The sequence below is a fragment of the Lottia gigantea genome, assembly GCF_000327385.1.
Source record: "Lottia gigantea unplaced genomic scaffold LOTGIsca_27, whole genome shotgun sequence".
Taxonomy (NCBI): Eukaryota; Metazoa; Mollusca; class Gastropoda; family Lottiidae; genus Lottia; species Lottia gigantea.
Window position 1 is genome coordinate 715,373 of NW_008708846.1, and position 20,955 is coordinate 736,327.

The 20,955-nt window shown below is 36.0% G+C and overlaps 1 protein-coding gene across 1 annotated transcript in view; it reads left to right on the top strand.

The window, feature by feature from the left end:
* Positions 1-4,721: 4,721 nt before the first annotated feature.
* The window catches only part of LOTGIDRAFT_117914 (hypothetical protein), a gene marked incomplete at both ends in the record, with an annotated part of 94,819 nt that continues 78,585 nt past the window's right edge, over positions 4,722-20,955 (top strand). The window contains 2 exons of the mRNA XM_009056239.1: positions 4,722-4,807; positions 10,331-10,482. Coding sequence (XP_009054487.1) covers positions 4,722-4,807; positions 10,331-10,482 — 238 coding nt within the window. The remainder of the gene's footprint in view (positions 4,808-10,330; positions 10,483-20,955) is intronic.

Sequence of the window (20,955 nt, forward strand, 5' to 3'; positions counted from 1 at the left end):
TTTTTTGTTTTTTCGAAATTTCCACAGGGCACACAGCCTAGGCTTCAATAGCTACATCAACATTTCTACATGTGTAAACCTTCTGCAGTGGCGACGTTGTTAATGAATATGAATTGGAACATTTTTGCAAAACCGTAAGTGCCACAGTGCAACATATGCAAAAACTCGTAAATTGGCTAGAAGGCGCATTTTTGCATCGATTTTCTTCGGGTTTTCATTTTTAAAATCTGGCTCTAATTTCTGATCAGATAGCACTTGAATAATTACGAAATTCGAAAATTTGTCGCAAACTTTTTTCGATTGAATTTTGCAATTTTTTTGCAACTTTTTTGTTTTTGCATCGATTGATCTGAAATTTAAAATGCAAAGAGACATCAATAAAGTCAATGATATGATACAGTCAGAGTTTTGACGTTACTTCCGGTTTTGAAGGTGGAATCAATTGAAAGTACAATCTGCTTCCGGTCCAATAACTTCTGGTGTAAATGAAATAGGTCAACGGAATTTATGCAGGTCGTAAGTAAATGCTAATACAAAAAAACGAAGAATATAAAATCCAGACCGGAAGTGATACTTTGGCCGCCATCTTCATTTTCTAATTTTCTTAAAATTGAAATAAGTCCTTAGGGATAAACTAAATCTGCATAAATTCGGTGTCGATGTAATCTGCTGTCTAATGTTCACAAAACGTTGCGAGCTGATTTTTTAATTTTGCTTTTGCATTTTCGCAACTTCTGGTTGAATTTTCTTAAAGTTTGAAAGCTTATTTCTTGTGACCTTGACCCTTGATGACGTTGACCTTTAGTAGGTCAAAGGTCATTGACCTTGGCTATCATTTGATACTTTGACCTTTGACCTTTGACCTCCGACATGTACTTCCGGTTTTATAGCTATCCGTAAAAAGCCAAATTCGCAACTTTGGACTGCTCTAGCACGTGACCTAATGTGCTTTTCATGCACTTTACATAGATATAGAACAATTGCTTTTTTAAAGCAAAATTGAAATTCGAGATTTTTTCAAATATGAGTTTAGTTTTACCATATTTGTGTCTTTTTGATCTTGGTGTATGTATATCTTATGACCTATTTTATGTAGAACCTTGATATTTGGAATACAACTAGACACTTTGAATATGAATTCACCTATGACAAAAAAATTGGGGTGGGCGTGGCACATCCGGGTTGAATTACTAATTGTTTACATTTTGGAGCTGGGGCATAACTCGCATAGGATACGTTTGTTAAAAAATGGACTTTGCACACAATTACCTCATCCTTTTGGCCAGTTTGTGTTAACAGCTCAGTTGTTTCAGCTTTATAGTTCCAAAAAAGGAACGGGTTTTAACATTTGGATATTTTCATTTTTCAATTTTGACCTTTGTTGACATTTGTTGACCTATATCTTTTGACCTGAATAATGTAGAAGCTTGAAATTTAAAACACAACATAACATTTGGAATATCAATTACCCTATGCAAAAAATATTAAGGTGGGCGTGGCACATCTGGGTTATATTAGTCATTATTGACATTTTTGGCCAGGAGCATAACTCGCAAAGTATGCGTTTGTTCAAAATGGAACTTTGCATACAATTACCTCATATTGTGAGCCACTTTGTCTTAGAATTTCGGTTGTTTCCGCTTCATAGTTCAAAAAAAATTAACAGGTTTTGGAAATTCAAAATTTTAAATTTTTGACCTTGACCTTTGTTGACCTTGACCTTTGTAGGATCAAACGTCATTGGCATTGGCTATCTATTTATACTGTTTATACGCCCACAAGTAATTGGGCGTATATTGTAATCACCCCATCAGTCCGTCGGTCCGTCCGTTCACATTTGGCTCGTGCCCACTCTACAGGCTACAGTTCTTTATGGATTCTTTTGATTTTTATTTTGTATGTCAATGTTGTTATGAAGATGATCCCTATTGATTTTCGTGATGATCGGATAATTTTTCACTTTCACCGAAATATCGTGTCTGACTTGACGTTTTTCTCTATTAGCTATATTGTGCAATTCGTGCTCACTCTACAGGCTACAATTTTTTACAGATTCTTTTGATTTTTATCTTGTGTGTCAATGTCATCATGAAGATGATCCCTATTGATTTTCGTGATGATCGGATAATTTTTCACTGAAATATCGTGTCTGACTTGAGGTTTTTCTCTATTAGCTATATTGTGCAACTTGTGCTCACTCTACAGGCTACAATTTTTTACAGATTCTTTTGATTTTTATTTTGTGTGTCAATGTCATAATGAAGATGATCCCTATTGATTTTCGTGATGATCGGATAATTTTTCACCGAAATATCGTGTCTGACTTGATGTTTTACTCTATTAGCTATATTATGCAACTCGTGCTCACTCTACAGGCTACAATTCTTTACAGATTCTTTTGATTTTTATTTTGTGTGTCAATGTCATTATGAAGATGATCCCTATTGATTTTCGTGATGATCGGATAATTTTTCACCGAAATATCGTGTCTGACTTGACGTTTTTCTCTATTTGAGTTATTGCCCTTGACTTTGTTAAAATGCGTGGATATAGTTTGTGAGCAGGATTGAAGCTACAGTTTTCAACCGATTCTGATGAAACTTGTTGTGATCATTGGAATTGATAAGATCTCGGACAAGTTCTAACTTGATGCATTTTTGATGTACGGTTTTCGAGTTATTGCCCCTGACTTTGTAAAAACGTGTCAAAATTTATTCGTGAGCACAATAGAAGATACAGTTTTCAACTGATTCTGATGAAACTTGGTGTGATCATTAATCACAGTTTTCAACCGATTCTGATGAAACTTGATCATTGGAATTGATAAGTTCTCAGACAAGTTCTAACAAGAGATATTTTTGATGAACATTTTTTGAGTTATTGCCCTTGACATGCGTCAAAAGTTGTTTTTTGCCCTTGATTAGAGCTGTGTGATTTAATTGTTTGTTGTATTTGGGTTATTGATATTGATTTTAATTTTTGTGGAATTATTCAGCATAAATAATTTCTTCAATATGAGAAAATTTGTACTTTAGTCACTAAAGACTGTTTTATTATTTCTGACAGCTGCCAGTGGGCGTATGTTATCTTGCAACGCAAGCTATCTTATATTTGCTGTCCTATGTCAACTTCCGGTTTTATAGTCGTGTGGAATTTGAAATTTTGATGACGTATATCTCTTGATCTTGACCTTTTTAGACCTTCTCCTTTACAAGATCAAAGGTCATTGACCTTGGCTATCTGCTGATACTTTCATTTGTGAGGTCTGACGTCTACTTCTGGTATTAGAATCTTCTAAAAAATGAAAATTTCTCAACTTTAGACTGTTCTTGCGCTTGATCTAATTATAGCGAAGGTTGATTTTTTCGGAGTATTTTGCAATTTGCTACATTTGCAAAGTCCCACTCTATGGCACGTGTGGCTCTTGTTTCTTTTTGGAATAATACATTAATGTGGGCGTATATATCCGTCGCCCCTGTCTGTCTGTCTGTCTGTTTGCCACTTGCTGCCACTAAAAGATTCAATTCTATATGGATTAAATGAAACTTGACATGTTAAATTAATCCCACTTGAATAAAAAACCCATGGAATATGAAAATTTCACTCTCAGAGACATTCCTTTCTGATAACTCTTGTCAACCTCCCGGACAAATTAGCTGCCATTACAAATGTGAGCGTATTACAATGCCATCGCTATTTTTTAATATGGGTTCATCTACCAGTACAATTTAATTTAGTAGAGCAATGAAATCATGCTTGCATCCTTGTTTTCAAACATCATAAATAAATGATAAATAATTGATTTACATAGCTTAAGGCATATTTTAAGGCGTGTTTTTTTTTCTTGACCTGTACAGTGTACACATATATGTTTATATATAATGCAACAATTATAAATGTCAGAGAAAGGTAATCTTTACCCAAATGAGACAAAACTTTGGGTAATGGTTTCCATGGAAACCTATTTAAAACATTAAAAAATTATACTAAAATGTAGAAAAATCTTAACAATTTGCTATTTTTTACATTATATTATAAATATCTAAATAATTTGATATGCATTGCAATTGTGGCCATTTGTAATATTTTGAAAATATGTAAAATAGTTATTCATCACTAAATTTGCTTTCTTTTTTAATTGATGAAAAAGATGAAAAAGTTCAATGCAAGAAAATTATACAGAATTCAATCCAAACAGATGGAATTCAAAGTTAATTTGAGTAAAACACTATCTTTTAAATTATATCACAAATTCCCAAAAAGGGGAAACCAATTAAAACTTTATTATTGTCCTGTTATTTGACGTTTCGGCTTACTGCCTTCTTCAGAAACACCCAAAATGGATCTCGATCACATCTTATTCCGTTATTTTACTAACTATTTAAAGTTTAGAATACTCAAACTGTTTGATGGTTGTCACGTCAAAAAGTTCATTTACGACGTCATTTCATATCTTTTAGTTTCAAACTCACTTATTGAATTTTATAAGAATTAAACTTATAAGGATATCAAAAAAGTCAAATATAATGTATATAATATGCCTGTGTTGAATTTTGTGATTTAAATTCTAAGACAGTTAAGAGATACTAGTGGCAAAATAATAGTTGAAGAGCTTTGATGAGTAAGGATGTATCTTAAAATTTATCTTTAGTGGGTGTTGTGATGCCCTGGAATATTTTGTGGTTACCTTTCTGTGAAGATATGTCAATTCTATTATTTCAGAACAAAGAACAACACAGCAGGGTCAGATTTATTTTTTACACACTGAAACTGGTGTTAGCACATGGCACGATCCTAGAATTCCAAGGTAATTTTTATACACTTACATATAATGTATAACTAATACTGTGTAAAATTATCTGTAATCGATACCTTTAAGTTACTGCATAAAAGAATATAATACATCCTGCAAAGTCAACATTATATTTATGGTCCTTCTCAGTCATAGGTACTAATGTAAAGATATTATTTAAAAGTCATAGAATATGAATTGGTGGTGTTTTTTTATCTTGTTAAATTTGCTAAAAAAAAAGCTGATTCTTCAAATGTTGAGGAAAGAGGGTGGAAAATTACCATTTAAAAAACCTTAATTTTTGAGAGAAAATGACCATCTGATGAAAATTCGACTTTGTTTGCCTAGTGCGTCTAAAAGCTAGTATTTATGTCTCTCAACCCCCAGACTGACGAACCTTAGGAATAGTCAGGCAACTTTGAGGTGCCTCGCCTCTCCTCTCCAGATAAAAAGATATGCTTTTTGGTGTGAATATCATTTATTTCAATGATATGAGAAATATGAGTTGAGCAATTGAAAAGATTACATGAATTGATACATAAATGTAAGATAAAGTGAAACTCATATTTCTTGGAACATAAAATATAGTTTGGGCTTAATGAGAAAATTAATTATGCCAGACATATCACCATTTATGATGACAGGCCCAAACCAAGACACATGTAAGCAGCTACCCAAATCAGAAGACAATAGTGAAATAACCCTACACTCCAGGACACAATCTATATTCCGTGCAATGTGTGCACTTATATGAATCATAAAAGTAGAATCATATTAATGATAAACAGAGTTGCCAGCCTGGATCCCAGCCCAAACTATAAAACTTTAAAACACTTTAAGAATCACGAATCTGAAAATAGACCTAAATGGATAAATTTGGCACATGTATGTATGATTTGACTGCAGAGCTCTTCCAGTGCCCCATTAGCTGAAGCATGGGTAGCCATTGAGCTAGATTAGAATTCAGATTCAAAAAGGAATGCCATATAATTACCAATTAAAGAGTTAGGGATCGGAAAACCTTTGCTTTTACAAAAATCAAGGAATTTTCTCTAAGTCCTCACTTAAACTGACCTAGACTACAAGATTTTGATGGATTATGGGAGGATGGAGGTGGGGTTTTATTTGCCATAGGCCCATGTAATGTTGTTGCTCTCAACCAAAGATCGAAATGAATTTGGTCCCAGGTGTAGGGTCCAGATTGGTGTAATAACCGAAATTGGCAATCTTAAAAGTGCACAGCTTTGATGCCATATGATGTGAATAGCTCTGATAGGCTAGAATAAGCCAAAAGACTCTGGGCACACAAAGTATCCTTCTGGAACAAAATGTCCATGAAAATTCCAAAGACTTTATGCCACTGATCAAAGGTTAAAACTTTGGATTTGGGAGCAGAAGAGATTACGTTCTGTCTCTAAATGTTCAATGCCAATTGCATTGGCATGTCTATGAGATACCTGATGTTTGTGACTGGCTTGAAATTAATTCTGCAGCATTAACAGCAATAATACAAGTGGACAACTAGCTGACAGATGGTGTAGATGACGTTGATGGTTGATCTGAAATAGTAAATGTTGGAAGATTTAGAAGGAATTTCCACTTGTAGTCTTATTGGGGTCAAACAATAGGCCCATATCAATGATTTTCTTTAACAAAATGTCTGTTAACCTGTTCTCCGCAGTGGACATTGTAGGATCATCCCTGTCTTCATTAACCTCACAAACTTTACGTTTTGGCATTGTCCTACAAGGAACAAAATGCAATTAAATCAAAGGACATCATGCAACATCTTAGGTTTACATAAAGCAACAGCTTTGGTTTACTCAAAGCAACGACTTTGGTTCACTCCAAGTAACGACTTTGGTTTAGTCAGTAATACCGCTAATCGGTAAGCCAATTTGAATAACTCACAGTAAAACACAACTGGATTGTTGACATAAAATAAACTGGTGTCCAAAAGAAACGATACCACCTGTTTGCGACATAAAAGAAAAACTAAACAATGCAGAAGTTTAGGATTGGTGTTACGCTTTTGAGAAATCTTTTCACAACATCTGTACAAAAATTTCATTTCAATAAAATCTGTACAACCAATATGACAAGCCTTTAAAGATGGGTGGGGTCGAAAAAAGAACATTTCGTTAGAGCACTGATCACAGAAACAACGGGAAATGTCACACCACACGTCACAAAGTCAAGTCAGTAGCGGGTATGTCCACCGTGAGCATCAATACATGCCAGAACACGCCTACGGAATGATGCCGTCAAACGTCTGATGACGTTGGGAGTGATGCGTTGCCATCCCTCGAGGAGACATCGTTCCAAGTCCTGGACGTTGACTGGAGGCACACGGCGACGTCGGATTTGCCGATCGAGGTGGTCCCATAAGTGCTCGATGGGATTCATGTCCGGTGAACATGCGGGCCATGGCAAAACCTGTACGTTGGCGTTGGCAAGGAAGTTCTGTGTCAATCTTGCTGTGTGTGGCCTTGCATTGTCATGTTGGAAAAGGAGTCCACGAGGCTGTTGCTGAATATAGGGCACCACAACAGGCCGTAGGATGTCATCAATATAACGCTGTGCATTCAGGTTTCCACGAATTACGACAAGCCTCGTTTTGACGTCACCACATATGCCACCCCAAATCATTAACCCTCCATCTCCAAACGGCCGGACCTGTTGGATACAGTTAGGCGCCAAACGTTCACCAAATCGTTGGTATACAAGCTGCCGTCCATCGTTTTTGAAGATGAGGAATCTGCTCTCATCAGAGAACATAACACGTGCCCAGTCCCGCCATTGAAAACGTCGAACTCGCCTGGCCCAGATCAGTCTGTTGTTCCGGTGTCGAGGCGTCAGGAGCGGTCCGCGGTAGGGATGATATGGCCAGATACCATACTGCCGTAGTCTCCTGTAGATGGTCTGTCGACTGATCCTGTGTCCCAGTGCTGTAGCCACCGTGGACGTCGCTGTTACGGTGCGGTTCCTTGGGTGTAATACCCAGATGTAACGATCTTCACGGGGCGTGGTTACTCATGGTCTTCCACTCCTGGGCCTGTCTGACGTCTGACCTGTCTGACGTAACCGCTGCATCAACCTGGTGATAGTGATGCGTGCGCAGCCCAACCTTCTGGCGAAGTCGACGTGTGTCGCACCTTGTTGGACCATTCCAACGGCTCTCTCTCTCTCGATGGCTGTCAAACGTGGCATATCTTGTGTTCTTTTTGTTGCTGTGATATCAAGGTGTCTGATCAGCCGTTTTATACAGTTTTTATGCACATGCAGAACATGCTAGAGAGGGAAATGTCACTTTCACGAAATTTACGTTTTTTCCCGGAAGTGATCACGTGTTCCCGGTATTTTTATCGACTATGCTGTGTTTGGGATGTGCAATACGAATTGGCATGTTTTCATATTAGACAATTCACTTAGTAAAAAACAATTTTGAAAATAAGTTGGTATCGTTTCTTTTGGACACTAGTTTATATATGTTGTAATGTGCATGAGTAGCCAGAAGCGGAAAAGATACTGGGCAAAGAGATCCAGTCTGAGCTTCACTTGCTAAACCTGGCTGCTGCCATGTAAACTTGATCATCTTATTCATCTATATGTTTGTGTTGTAATGTTACCGCAAGGTTTTTATAAATCGTCCTGTATGTTTGTCATCTACATCAATAAATAATCATCATCATCAACTATGGTTTTCATGGTAGCAGAGTATGGTCAAAGAGAAAAGCTGTTATAAAAACTCAAAATGGCATTGCAAAGAATGGAGACAAATGGTGAATTTCTAATTTGGTGTGGTGTATTGGACAGTGCTTGCAGTGCAACAGTACCTGGTGAATTCTGGATGGATTGCTGCCTTGGAATTTTAAGCCAGGAACAGTATGATTCTGTGATATTTGCAGATAGTGACACTCATTTCAAAATCGGTGGTGGAACAATACTCACATCCAAAGGAAAGGCGACCATTCCATGTGAAATTGTTGATACAAAATGCCGATTTGACATGTGACATTGTTTCAAGTGACATTCCCCTACTTCTCGGAAAATCTGTTATGAAGGATGCTAGAGTGGTCTTAGACTTAAAAAATGATAAAGCAAGTATCTTTGATATAGAGGTTGAGCTTGACAGTACATCCTCAGGACATTATGTGTTCCAATCCCTACCTACGTTTATGCCTGATGAAACTTTTGAGGTGTTATTTAGCATGAATGGTCAATCATATAGTGAAAAATTCAAAATTATTTTGCATAATATTTGCATAATTGCATAAACAGTTCGCTCACTCATCTATAAAACGTTTGCTGAAGATACCATCAAAATAATTGAAGATATATCTGGTAAATGTGATGTCTGCCAAAAATTTAAGAAGACGCCACTACGTCCTGTTCAAAGTTTAATGATGTTGTTGCAATGGATCTAAAGGAATGGAAACCAAGTACTTAATACATAATATTTTCTAATAATAAATGAAATTTACTCATTATAAAATTTGGTGTCTAAAACAATGGGATACCGTTAATTTGTCACACTTTTTATTACTTGTCGAGGACTGAAAGTCAGTTCAGAATCAAAGGAGGCATGATTGTTACTATAAATAGTATCGTAGTCATAGATTGTGCTGAATAAGGAATATTATACTGAAGTGGATAGCAGAACACAATTCGGGGAGAAAGAGTAGAACAGCATTGATATGTGGATAGCAGAACACAATTCGGGGAGAAAGAGTAGAACAGCATGGATATGGCCTACGTGGTGGAAAAAATTCATGCTTCATCATGTAACAATCGACATACAACACTCCTATTTGTAACAAAATAATAACAACTTTTAAATATCCATCTCCGTATAATATACCGCAAACCCGAGGTTTAAATATTATTGAAAATTGAAATTGAAAATTTAGACTCAATGTCACGGAAATAAATATGACAATTGCAAGTATTTCATCACTTCCAAAATAAAATGGAGGATATCAGGAGTATAAGAAATCCATTATTGAAGAAATATTATAAAAAGTAAACATGTAGGCCCAAGTGAGCAAGAAACACTGTATCACCACTTAATATTATGGTGTTTTGGCCCATAGAACAAAAAACTGCTATGCAAATAAAAAAAATAATTTGTACCCTGCTGTTTTCAAAACATGCAAATAAGGAGGTTGCGCATAAGAATTTAGGTCATCTGACTGTAGCTATTTAGGACCTAAAACTGGATACCCAATGGTTATGGACTGCTTTTTTGTGAGATGAGCCAAAAGCAAAATTTTTCACTTAAAATTGAACCCTACTTAATGTTATCTTGATTATGAGATCTATATCCAATTTAAAAACTTCTGCTTTCTTGGATTTTCCTACACCATATCTGGTCTGTGCCCATGCATAAAACACCATCTTCCAATTTCAACTGTATCAATTTGCACTGTACACATGACTGGACACTGGATGTCTCCTGTTTGCATTTGTATATGTATAGAATGACAAATTTTTTTTTCAAATAGATATGCCTTTTTAACTGAATTTGTATCTTTTCAGGGACATATCTAATCTACAATTGAGAGAAGATGAATTAGGCCCACTACCTGCAGGCTGGGAACCAAGAGTAACTGGCACTGGTCGTGTTTACTATGTTGATCACAGATCTCGAACCACTCAATTTACTGATCCCAGACTTTCTATCAATATACGTCTTATTCAGGAAAAATTGTAAGTTATAGATCTGCTTATTGATACATATGCAGAATGCAAGTTCCTATTCACATCTCCTGTACATGTGAAATTCATTTGTCTTTGTTAAATAACTGAATTCTGTAGATGGGTGTATTCAAACAAGTCAATGGCACTGGATAATTTAATGTTTCTTCTTGAACGAAATATAACTTATACCACAAGATTCATATCATCTCCTAGAAGTTGATCTTCTAATTGGCGAAATTGCCAACCTCACATCTTTAACAGATACTTATCAAATCCCACAAATGGGGTTTTAAAAAAATAAAACTTCTGTCAAAATAAACCATTTATTCCTCCAACGTTTCGTGTGTCTAAAAACATACTTCCTCAGGGATTCCAAAACCATCACAATTAAAAAAGTAAATGTACTCACCTCAAACCTTAAACCTCAACTTCCATACTATTGACATATGCATAAAGATAAAAAGTCAAAATCTCTCTGTTGCTCTCACTTTTATTTACTGCAGAAAATAGTAGAAAAGGATTTTGTCCGGACCCATATCCTGACACTAGCTTGAACAATTCTTCCAAGGTTTTCCCATCGTAGTCTACCACACACCAATGGATCACAATTTTTATATGCCCACATGGAAATGTGGACGTAAATTGCCGTCGCCCATGTCCATCAGTCTGTCCGTCCGTTCACATTTCTTGTAGGCGATAGAGGCTACAGGTTTTATCCGATCTTGATGAAACTTGGTATGCAGGTATATATTGATGAGATCTCGGTCAAGTTCGAAATTGGTACTAATTGGAAGAACGGTTTCAGAGTAATTGTCCTTAATGACTTAGTAAAAACGCGTCAAATTTGCCAAATTTGCAAGATAGAGACTACAGTTTTTATACAATCTTATTGAAACTAGATGTATGTATGTTAGGAATCGGTAATAATTGGACGAATCGTTTCATCGAGTTATTGCTCTTGTGTGTACAGCGATGAAACATTTTATGAACTGTTTCAGGTTTTTGCCTTGACTTAGAGATCATTTTAAGATTATTTGAAAATTCATTATTAAGCCATTAAACTCGGTAAGCATGAATATTGATGAGATCTCAGTCAACTTCGAAATTGGTAATAATGGGATGATTGGTTATTGTTATTGCCCTTGACTTAGTAATAACGAATCAAATTTTGATTGTACACACGACAGAGACTACAGTTTTTATCCAACCTAGATTTAACTAGGTATGCTTGTATATATTGATAAGATCTCAGTCGAGTTCATAATTGCTGACAATCGAATGATTGGTTTCAGACTTATTGCCCTTGACTTAGTAAAAAGTATCAAATTCCGATTATAGGCACGATAAAGATTACAGTTTTTATCCAACCTTGATGAAACTGGGTATGCATGTATATGTTGATGAGATCTCACTTGAGTTCGTAATTGGTAACAATGAGATGAAGGGTTTCGGAGTAATTGCAGATAATTTCTTCATTGCCTAATTGATTAATCCCCCAATTAAGATGGTATTTGATCTCTTTTCACCGAATAATGTTTATTTTAAGCCCACGTGACACACTTTTTATAACAAATCCAGTAGGTTCTACTTTCACTTTTACAATAAATTAGCCCTACTTTTACTAAAAAACGCAATCTTGAAGTCTTTATAGTACATTATACTGTCAATCTGTGATGTCTACATAACATAGACGTTGTTTCTGAATTCTTTTTTATTATCGGTTGATTATCATGCTCGACTGGATGTCTACTTCTTATGTAAACTCAAACTTTGTTTCATAAAATCGTTTTGTAATTTTACTGTAGCCTGCAAACATTCATTAATGCCTGCATAACAAGTCTTTCCATATTTGAAGAGTGTCAAAATGAAAGCGGCAAATTTGGTTCAATACTTCGTGAAGGTGTTGCAGGAAAATTATTTTATCATCGGATTGGAGATGTTTTGAATTCCATCTTTGGAAAAAGTAACATTGCCAGTAAATATTATTTACTAAATATTGCTTTCAGAACATACTGATTTTTATACGCCCCCTATTTCATTGCCGTCACCCTTGTCCGCCCGTCCACAATTGCTCGTATACACTCTACAAGACAGAATTCTTGACGGATTTTGACAAAACATACATTCAGAACATACTGATTTTTATACGCCCACATGAAATGGGGGGCGTATATTGCCGTCACCCACAAGACACAATTCTTTAAGGATTTTGATAAAACTTGGTATGAGTGTTGGTAATCACCCAACATGAGTCTTTGAAATCAACCTATTGAAAATCAGAAAAATCGAAAAATATTTAGTATGAGATATTGCCCTTGTTCTTGAAAACGCGTTCAATTTTTAGCTCGTAAACACTCTAGAAGGCACAATTCTTGCAGGATTTTGACGAAACTTGTTGTGAGTGTTCATGATCACCCAAGGATGAACCCTATTGAAAATCAGAAAAATCGAAAAATATTTAGTATGAGTTATCGCCCTTGTTCTTGAAAAAGCATTCAATCCTTGACGGATTTTGATGAAACTTGGTGTGAATGTTCGTATTCACCCAAGGATGAACCCTATTGAAAATCAGAAGAATTGAAAAATATTTAATGTGAGTTATTGCCCTTGTTCTTGAAAATGCTTTCAAATTTAGCTCTCAAACACTAAAAGGCATGATTTTTGCTGGATTTTGACAAAACTTGGTTTTATTATTCAGTCCCACGCTGAAGATTGAATATTTGCCTTCCAGAGTTTTCACGAGCTAAAAATTGAACACATTTTCAAGAACAAGGGCAATAACTCATACTCAATATTATTCAGTATTGCCCTAAAGAGTTCAAAAGAAGTGTATGACTAAAGGTTGAATATTTCATACTGGGGATTGTTACTGTATTGCTACATATTTTTATTCAAAATCAAAGCTGCCAGTGGGCGTATATTACCTTGCCTGGCAAGCAATCTTTTAATATGGTTTTAAGTGTATGATGTAGGCCTACCGGTACCATTTAATTTAGAGGGCTGGGGGCTGGGCTTGCTTTCTTGTTTTCAAAAATCATTTCAGCTGGATATTATTTTCGATTCAATCAATACTGAGGAATGACAATATTAGATTTTTTAGATTTGAAAAATCAGGCACTATTTCTAGAATTATTTAGCCTGGGTAGCCTATTCCTAATTATAGCTTTGTTAATTGTCTTGTAGGCCTATGATCAATTTAATTGATTTACAAGGCTTCAAGCTTATTTTAAAAAAAAAGTATCAATTTGAAGTTTCAAATCACGAATTTATGCGCTTTGGAAAAATTTCCCGACTTTTCAACCAATCTTCAGATTTTTCAAGGCAAATCTCCAGATTTTTTTTCCTGACCTGTACACACGTATGCAAAGCATCAGATGCTAGTTTTCTTACAGGATGCGGATACGGATGCCAATGTTTTAATTGTGGAAATAGCCATGGTGCCTGGTTCCTTGTCGAATATCTGCTTATCTTGGGTATACCACTATAGATTTGAAGTTGTAGCTGCAATGACAGCTTAAAGCTCTTATTCTTAGTATATAGCCCTCTGTCCAATCTTCATAGTGTCCTTTACAGGTGTTACAGACGGTAATATCTACTTATTCCATCCATAGGAACGAAAAGTAGATTTACGTTCATTTGCTTACATACGAGTGAATGTGCTGTTCTTTTTATTACAACAATAATTCCATCGGGTGCACCCTTTCCACGTCTGGATTCCCAATAATCCCTGGAAACAGGCACTATTTCTAGAATTATTTAGCCTGGGTAGCCTATTCCTAATTATAGCTTTGTTAATTGTCTTGTAGGCCTATGATCAATTTAATTGATTTACAAGGCTTCAAGCTTATTTAAAAAAAAAAATATCAATTTGAAGTTTCAAATCACGAATTTATACGCTTTGGAAAAATTTCCCGACTTTTCAACCAATCTTCAGATTTTTCAAGGCAAATCTCCAGATTTTTTTTCCTGACAAGATCACACCAAGTTTCATCAGAATCGGTTGAAAACTGTAGCGTCAATCCTGCTCACGAACTATTTTTAACAAATTTCAACACGTTTTAACAAAGTCAAGGGCAATAACTCAAAAACCATTGATCTCAAATGCGTCAAGTTAATACTTGTCCGAGATCTTAGCAATTCCAATGATCACACCAAGTTTCATCAGAATCGCTTGAAAACTGTAGCTTCAATCCTGTTCACGAACAATTTTTAACAAATTTCAACACGTTTTAACAAAGTCAAGGGCAATAACTCAAAATCTGTTCATCGAAAATGCGTCAAGTTAGAACTTGTCCGAGATCTTATCAATTCCAATGATCACACCAAGTTTCATCAGAATCGGTTGAAAACTGTAGCTTCAATCCTGCTCACGAACTATTTTTAACAAATTTCGACGCATTTTAACAAAGTCAAGGGCAATAACTCAAAAACCGTTTATCGAAAATGCGTCAAGTTAGAACTTGTCCGAGATCTTATGAATTCCAATGATCACACCAAGTTTCATCAGAATCGGATGAAAACTGTAGCTTCAATCCTGCTCACGAACAATTTTTAACAAATTTCAAGGCATTCTAAGTCAAGGGCAATATCTCAAAAACCGTTCATCGAAAATATGTCAAATTCGAACTTGACCGAGATCTTATCAATCTAAAGCATCACACCAAGTTTTATCAAAATCAGATAAAACTGTAGTCTCTAGTGCTCACAAGAAATGTTGACGGACGGACGGACAAACGGATCGACGGACAGGGGCGACGACAATATACGACCACATATTGATGTGGGCGTATAAAAAATTGAAAAATATTTAGTAATAGTTATTGCCCTTGTTCTTGAAAACGCGTTCAATTTTTAGTTCATAAACACTCTTGCCGGAAACTTGGCATGAGTGTTGGTTATCACCCAAAGATCAACCGTATTGAAAAACAGAAAAATAGAAAAATATTTAGTATGAGTTATTGCCCTTGTTCTTGAAAACGTGTTCAATTTTAGCTTGTAAACACTCTAGAAGGCACAATTCCTGACTGATTTTAACGAAATTTGGCTTGAGTGTTTGTTATCACCCAAGGATAAAGCCTATTGAAAATCAGAAAAATCGAAAAATATTTAGTATGAGTTATTTCCCTTGATCTTGAAAACTCGTTCAATTTGTGCTTGTAAACACTTTAGAAGGCATGATTCTTGCCAAATTTTGACAAAACTTGGTTTTATTATTCATTACCGTGCTGAAGATTGAATATTTGTCTTCTAGAGTTTTCATGAACTAAAAATTGAACACGTTTTCAAGAACAAGATCAATATCTCATACTCAATATTATTCAGTATCGCCCTAAAGAGTTCAAAAGAAGTGTATGACTGAAGGTTGAATATTTCATACTGGTGATTGTTACTGTACTGCTAAATATTTTTATTCAAAATCAAAGCTGCCAGTGGGCGTATATTATCTTTTGGCAAGCTATCTTTAATATTTGAAATTTTTTTATTGTCTTCTATAGTAACTGTGCTTGTTTTTCTTTAAATCGTAAAGGGGGCCTCAGGGTGTAATCCAATTTGTGTATCTTTGATGTCTATGTTATCTAATATATTTTGCTAAATAGTATTTGAGAACTGATTTTTGAATTTTGACTTTTCTATTTATTTATTTCCGGTTGAAAAATATGAAAACTTTAAAGGGTCGTATATTGTGACCTTGACCTTTGGTGATCATGTGACCCTAACAATTTTTATAAGACAAGATCTATCCAATAGTATATTAACGTTTATTGTACGGTGTTTACCTCCGATTTTATCGCCATTTGAAATTGATGAATTTTATCTTGAAAAGAGTCCCTTTTGTAAGTCTTTTGTGGTCTAAAGGATAAAGGTTATTTGTCGGAGTTTGCTCCCTTCAACTGTTGTTGAAAACAGTAGGTTAAGGAGTATTTATATATGACGTCATATTGAGCACATGTTTTTAAAATTATTCAACTTGAAATGTTCCGTAGAGTAATACACAAGTCTAGTGACAAAATGGACCTCGTAAGGAATGTAATGTGAGTTGAATATGCTTTGAGTTTGGGCGATCTAGAGAACAAGACATGAGTTTCGGCGATCTGTTGAATATGTATCCAGTTTATTATGATTTATTATGGAAATAATGATACTTTGCGGCACAGTTTTAATCGTAAAATCAAAACTGTAACGCACTGCTTCAGAATCATGCAAAGCCTGTGGATCTAGTTCTTGTAATTTGTTTGAAAGTCAGGATAATAAAAGCATAAACTTTACGAAAACTCACGCCAAGTTTCGTCAAAATCATTCAAGAATTGTGCCTTCTAGAGTGTTTACGAGCTAAAAATTGAACACGCTTTCCAGAACAAGGGCAATATCTTTTACTAAATATTTTTCGATTTTTCTGATTTTCAATAGTGTTCATCTTTGGGTAATTACCAACACTCACACTAAGTTTTGTCAAAATCCTTCGGAGCAATTGTGAATGGACCGACGGACGGACATGGGTGACGGCAATATACGCCCCCATTTCATGTGGCCGTATATAAAGAAGGCAGCAATAAGCAATCACAGAAGGATATTTGATGGGATCACCAATACCACAAGTAGTACAGCGATTCATTTGATGTATACTAAACTTGGAGTAATAAATTATAAATCTTGAATCAAAACCATCCTTTAATACCCAGCATTTCGTCAAAAAAGTTTTGACTTCATCAGGGGAAGAAACAAACTACAAATGGTGGAAGGCAGTTAAGATTAAAATTACAATATGACCTCTTAAGATTTATGACGTCACAATCTTGAAAACCACATACCAAGAGAAGAGTCAAATCACAAAATGGTGGGAGGCAATTTGATTCTTGATAATATGACCTCAAAAGATTTGACATCAAAATCCTAGATACAACATAATAAGTGTGTATGATGACTTTAGGATTTGCCAAAGAATCTAAACAGGAAGGGAAAAAGGGGGGGGGGGGGAATACACTAATATTTAGGAATTTTGAAATCTCCTGTGTTGAGTTCATTCAATCCATACGGCCATACAAGTTAAGTCTATGAATCCACAGAGTTTCTGCACTGTGTAATTTGCTTTTGCTTCCCTTTGATAGCTGACCCTAATTGTAAAACTGGTGCACACATGTGCTTTAGTCAGCCATTGAGGTGAAAGGCCCTGCTACCAGAGGTTCCGACAATGGTACCTGAGGAGTGGGAGCTGTCGTTAACAAACCTCTCTTGATCAGTTTATTCAATAAAATGTCCGTCAAGCTATCTTCTGCTGTAGTGGGAAACAAACCTCTATCTGCATCAGTATCAGGAGACAATGGTAATGGTCTCTTCCATGAGTTATTCTTGGACATCCTGAAAAGAAGGGGGGGTTAATGAAAGGGCAGCAGACAAAGACAACATACAAGGTTGGTAATAAGATTAAGACGATGCCAAAGGCACACACCCTAAAACAATTCTTCCAACCCACAGGAATCAAAAGAGGTCTGTAACCAACAACCCTGAGTAAACAGCCACACTGTCAAAAGACTACTAATAATAATTCATAATGTTAACCTACCCTCTGGAGTACACAAAACCATCTATTGCGCAGAAGTACTGCATCAAGTACACTACGAACATAAAGGGGATAGCTCACCTCCACTGACAGATGGATTCCATCTGGAGCACAAATATCCTGAACAGGCTTAACTAACCCAGCATGATGTTTCCACACACTCAAATAATCAACATGTTTGCAAAGCTGAGCGAGAAAGCGAGAGTAAAAAAGGACAATTTTTCTCACTTTCTTACCTTTTTCCTCGCCTTTTTTATACCCTCGCATTCTCGCCTTTTTCCTCGCTTTGTGGTCTCGACTTCTCATGGGCGAGAAGTCAAGGGTAATATGGTTGCAGCCGGCTTCCATACAAGGAACCTTTCTTCTCTGTAAGATTTGAGACACAATAACACACTTAAACTGCAAATTCCTATACACATGTTGTGCAAAAGACACAATGTCAAAAGCCAGTTGACTAGGATCTGCAGATTCCACACACAAGTCATTTGTACCAATCTGTAAGAATACTAAATACTTAGGATCACAGATTATAATCGAATCGTTGCGCACCTTCAGCCCACCATACTCAATGTAGGTCACACAGCAAGAGCTTAAACAGAAATCCTGGTCTAAATCCTCTGAAGCCCTAAAAGATGGCAGCCCATGTACATGAGAGCTGCCAAAACACAAACTTTCACTGCATGATTCACTGGCACTGAAATACTTCCATTCGTAACAGAGAACATCGGGGGAAGATCAACCTTCCCCATCTTGACTGGCAGTAGTGTCAACAAAACGTACAAAATAGAATCAAATGCTGAACACAAACAGCTGATTTTGAAAATAAAATCTTGAACAAATCCGACAAACCTTAATTAATGAAGAAAAGCATAATAAAACATGTGTTCAACTCAATCTGTGAACCGGAAAGACCAAAATGGCTACACACAAATTTCAACTCACATTCGACTACACACATAACTGATTATCTTCAATAATTTTATTTTTCAATCTTTCTGATTTTAAATGGGGTTCATCCAGTATGAAATATTCAACCTTCAGACATACACTTCTTTTAAACTTTTTAAGGCGATACTGAATAATATCACCAAGTTTCATCAAAATCTTGCAAGAATTGGGCCTTCTAGAGTGTTTACAGGCTAATACATGAAATGGGGGCGTATATTGGCGTCACCCATGTCCGTCCGTCCTCAATTGCTCGTAAACACTTTACAAGACACAATTCTTGACGGATTTTGACGAGACTTGGTGTGGGTGTTTGTAATTACCTAAGGATGAACCCTATTGAAAATCAGAAAAATCGAAAAATATTTAGTATGAGTTATTGCCCTTGTTTTTGATAACGCATTAAATTTTTAGCTCGAAATCATTCTAGAAGGCACAATTCTTGAGGGATTTTGTTGAAACTTGGTGTGAATGTTTGTACTCACCCAAAGATGATCTGAATTGAAAAATATTTTGTATGAGTTATTGTTCTTGTTCTTGCTGGATTTTGACAAAACTTGGTTTTATTGTTCAGTCCCGCGCTGAAGATTGAATATTTACCTTCTAGAGTATGACTGAAGGTTGAATATTTCATACTGGTGATAGTTACTGTACTGCTAAATATTTTTATTCAAAATCAAAGCTGTTAGTGGGCGTATATTACCTTGCCTGGCAAGCTATCTTTGAACTATAAAGTTCAAATGGGTGATGTAATTGTGTGCAAAGTCCCTTTAGGATCAAATGTATCCAATGCAAGTTATGCCCCTGCCCCAGATTTAAACAATTAGCAATTTAACCCGGATGTGCCACGCCCATTTCAAACTTTTTTTTCATATTTTAATACATATTTAAAATGTCTAGTTGTGTTCCAAATTTCAAGCTTCAACCTTTGTTGGGTCGAAGGTCATTGACCTTGGATGTCAGCTAATACTTTCACATTTGACCTCTGACATCTACTTCCAGTTTTAGGTTCCAAAAATGAAAATATTACCGAAAAACATGGATCCGCCTCTAAAAAGGGAGGTAGAGATCTTTTGAAGTCTGCCATATCTGACAGTATAGATATGGAGGCTTCTGAGGTTGATGCAGAAGTTCTCAACCCCATTAACTGCAAACCTCATAGTCCAGTCAAACCACCCTGAAAATGCATCAAAAAAATAATATAATACAATGGAATTGTCGAGGTTTAAGTCATAATCAGCTATTGATTCAACAATAAAATCTGTTGGCTATATGTCTCCAAGAGACTTTCCTCAAGCCAACAGATTTGCGTTTAGTGAAATTTAAACATTTTGTTTCCTACCACCATTATGGCACTGGTGATGATATGGTCTCGGGTGGTGTTTCTATTATTGTCAATAGGAACGTTGCCCAGTCCTCTATCACACTCATTTCTCCTCTGCAGGTTATAGCCGTGCGAGTTACACTATTACCATATGTTCCATCTACTTATCATTGAACCCGAGAGAATTGGATGACCTTATTGCACAGCTTCCATCTCCTTACATTTTGTTAGGAGATTTCAATGGTCACCATTCTTTCTGGGGTAGCTCCGATGATGATAGCAGAGAAAAATTAATAGCTGACAATGACAGTGATCTATAATGATGAATCACCTACGCATTTCTGTTCAAAAACAAAACTTTTTCTCATCTAGATCTGACAATTAGCTTTCCATCTTTGTTCCAAGATTTTTCTTGGGAGTGTCCACGACGACCTCTGCCACAGTGATCATTATCCTGTAATTCCTCGGAATAATGGTTCTTCACCAGTAGACAGGCTACAAAGATGGAAACTCTCCAAAGCTAATTGGCCACTCTTTAAGGCTCTTTGTATTTTTTCTTTCCTCAAGATGATCTAGATGAAGCAGAAGACCCGATGGAATTATTTACCACCATCTTGCAAGATATATCGGGTCAGG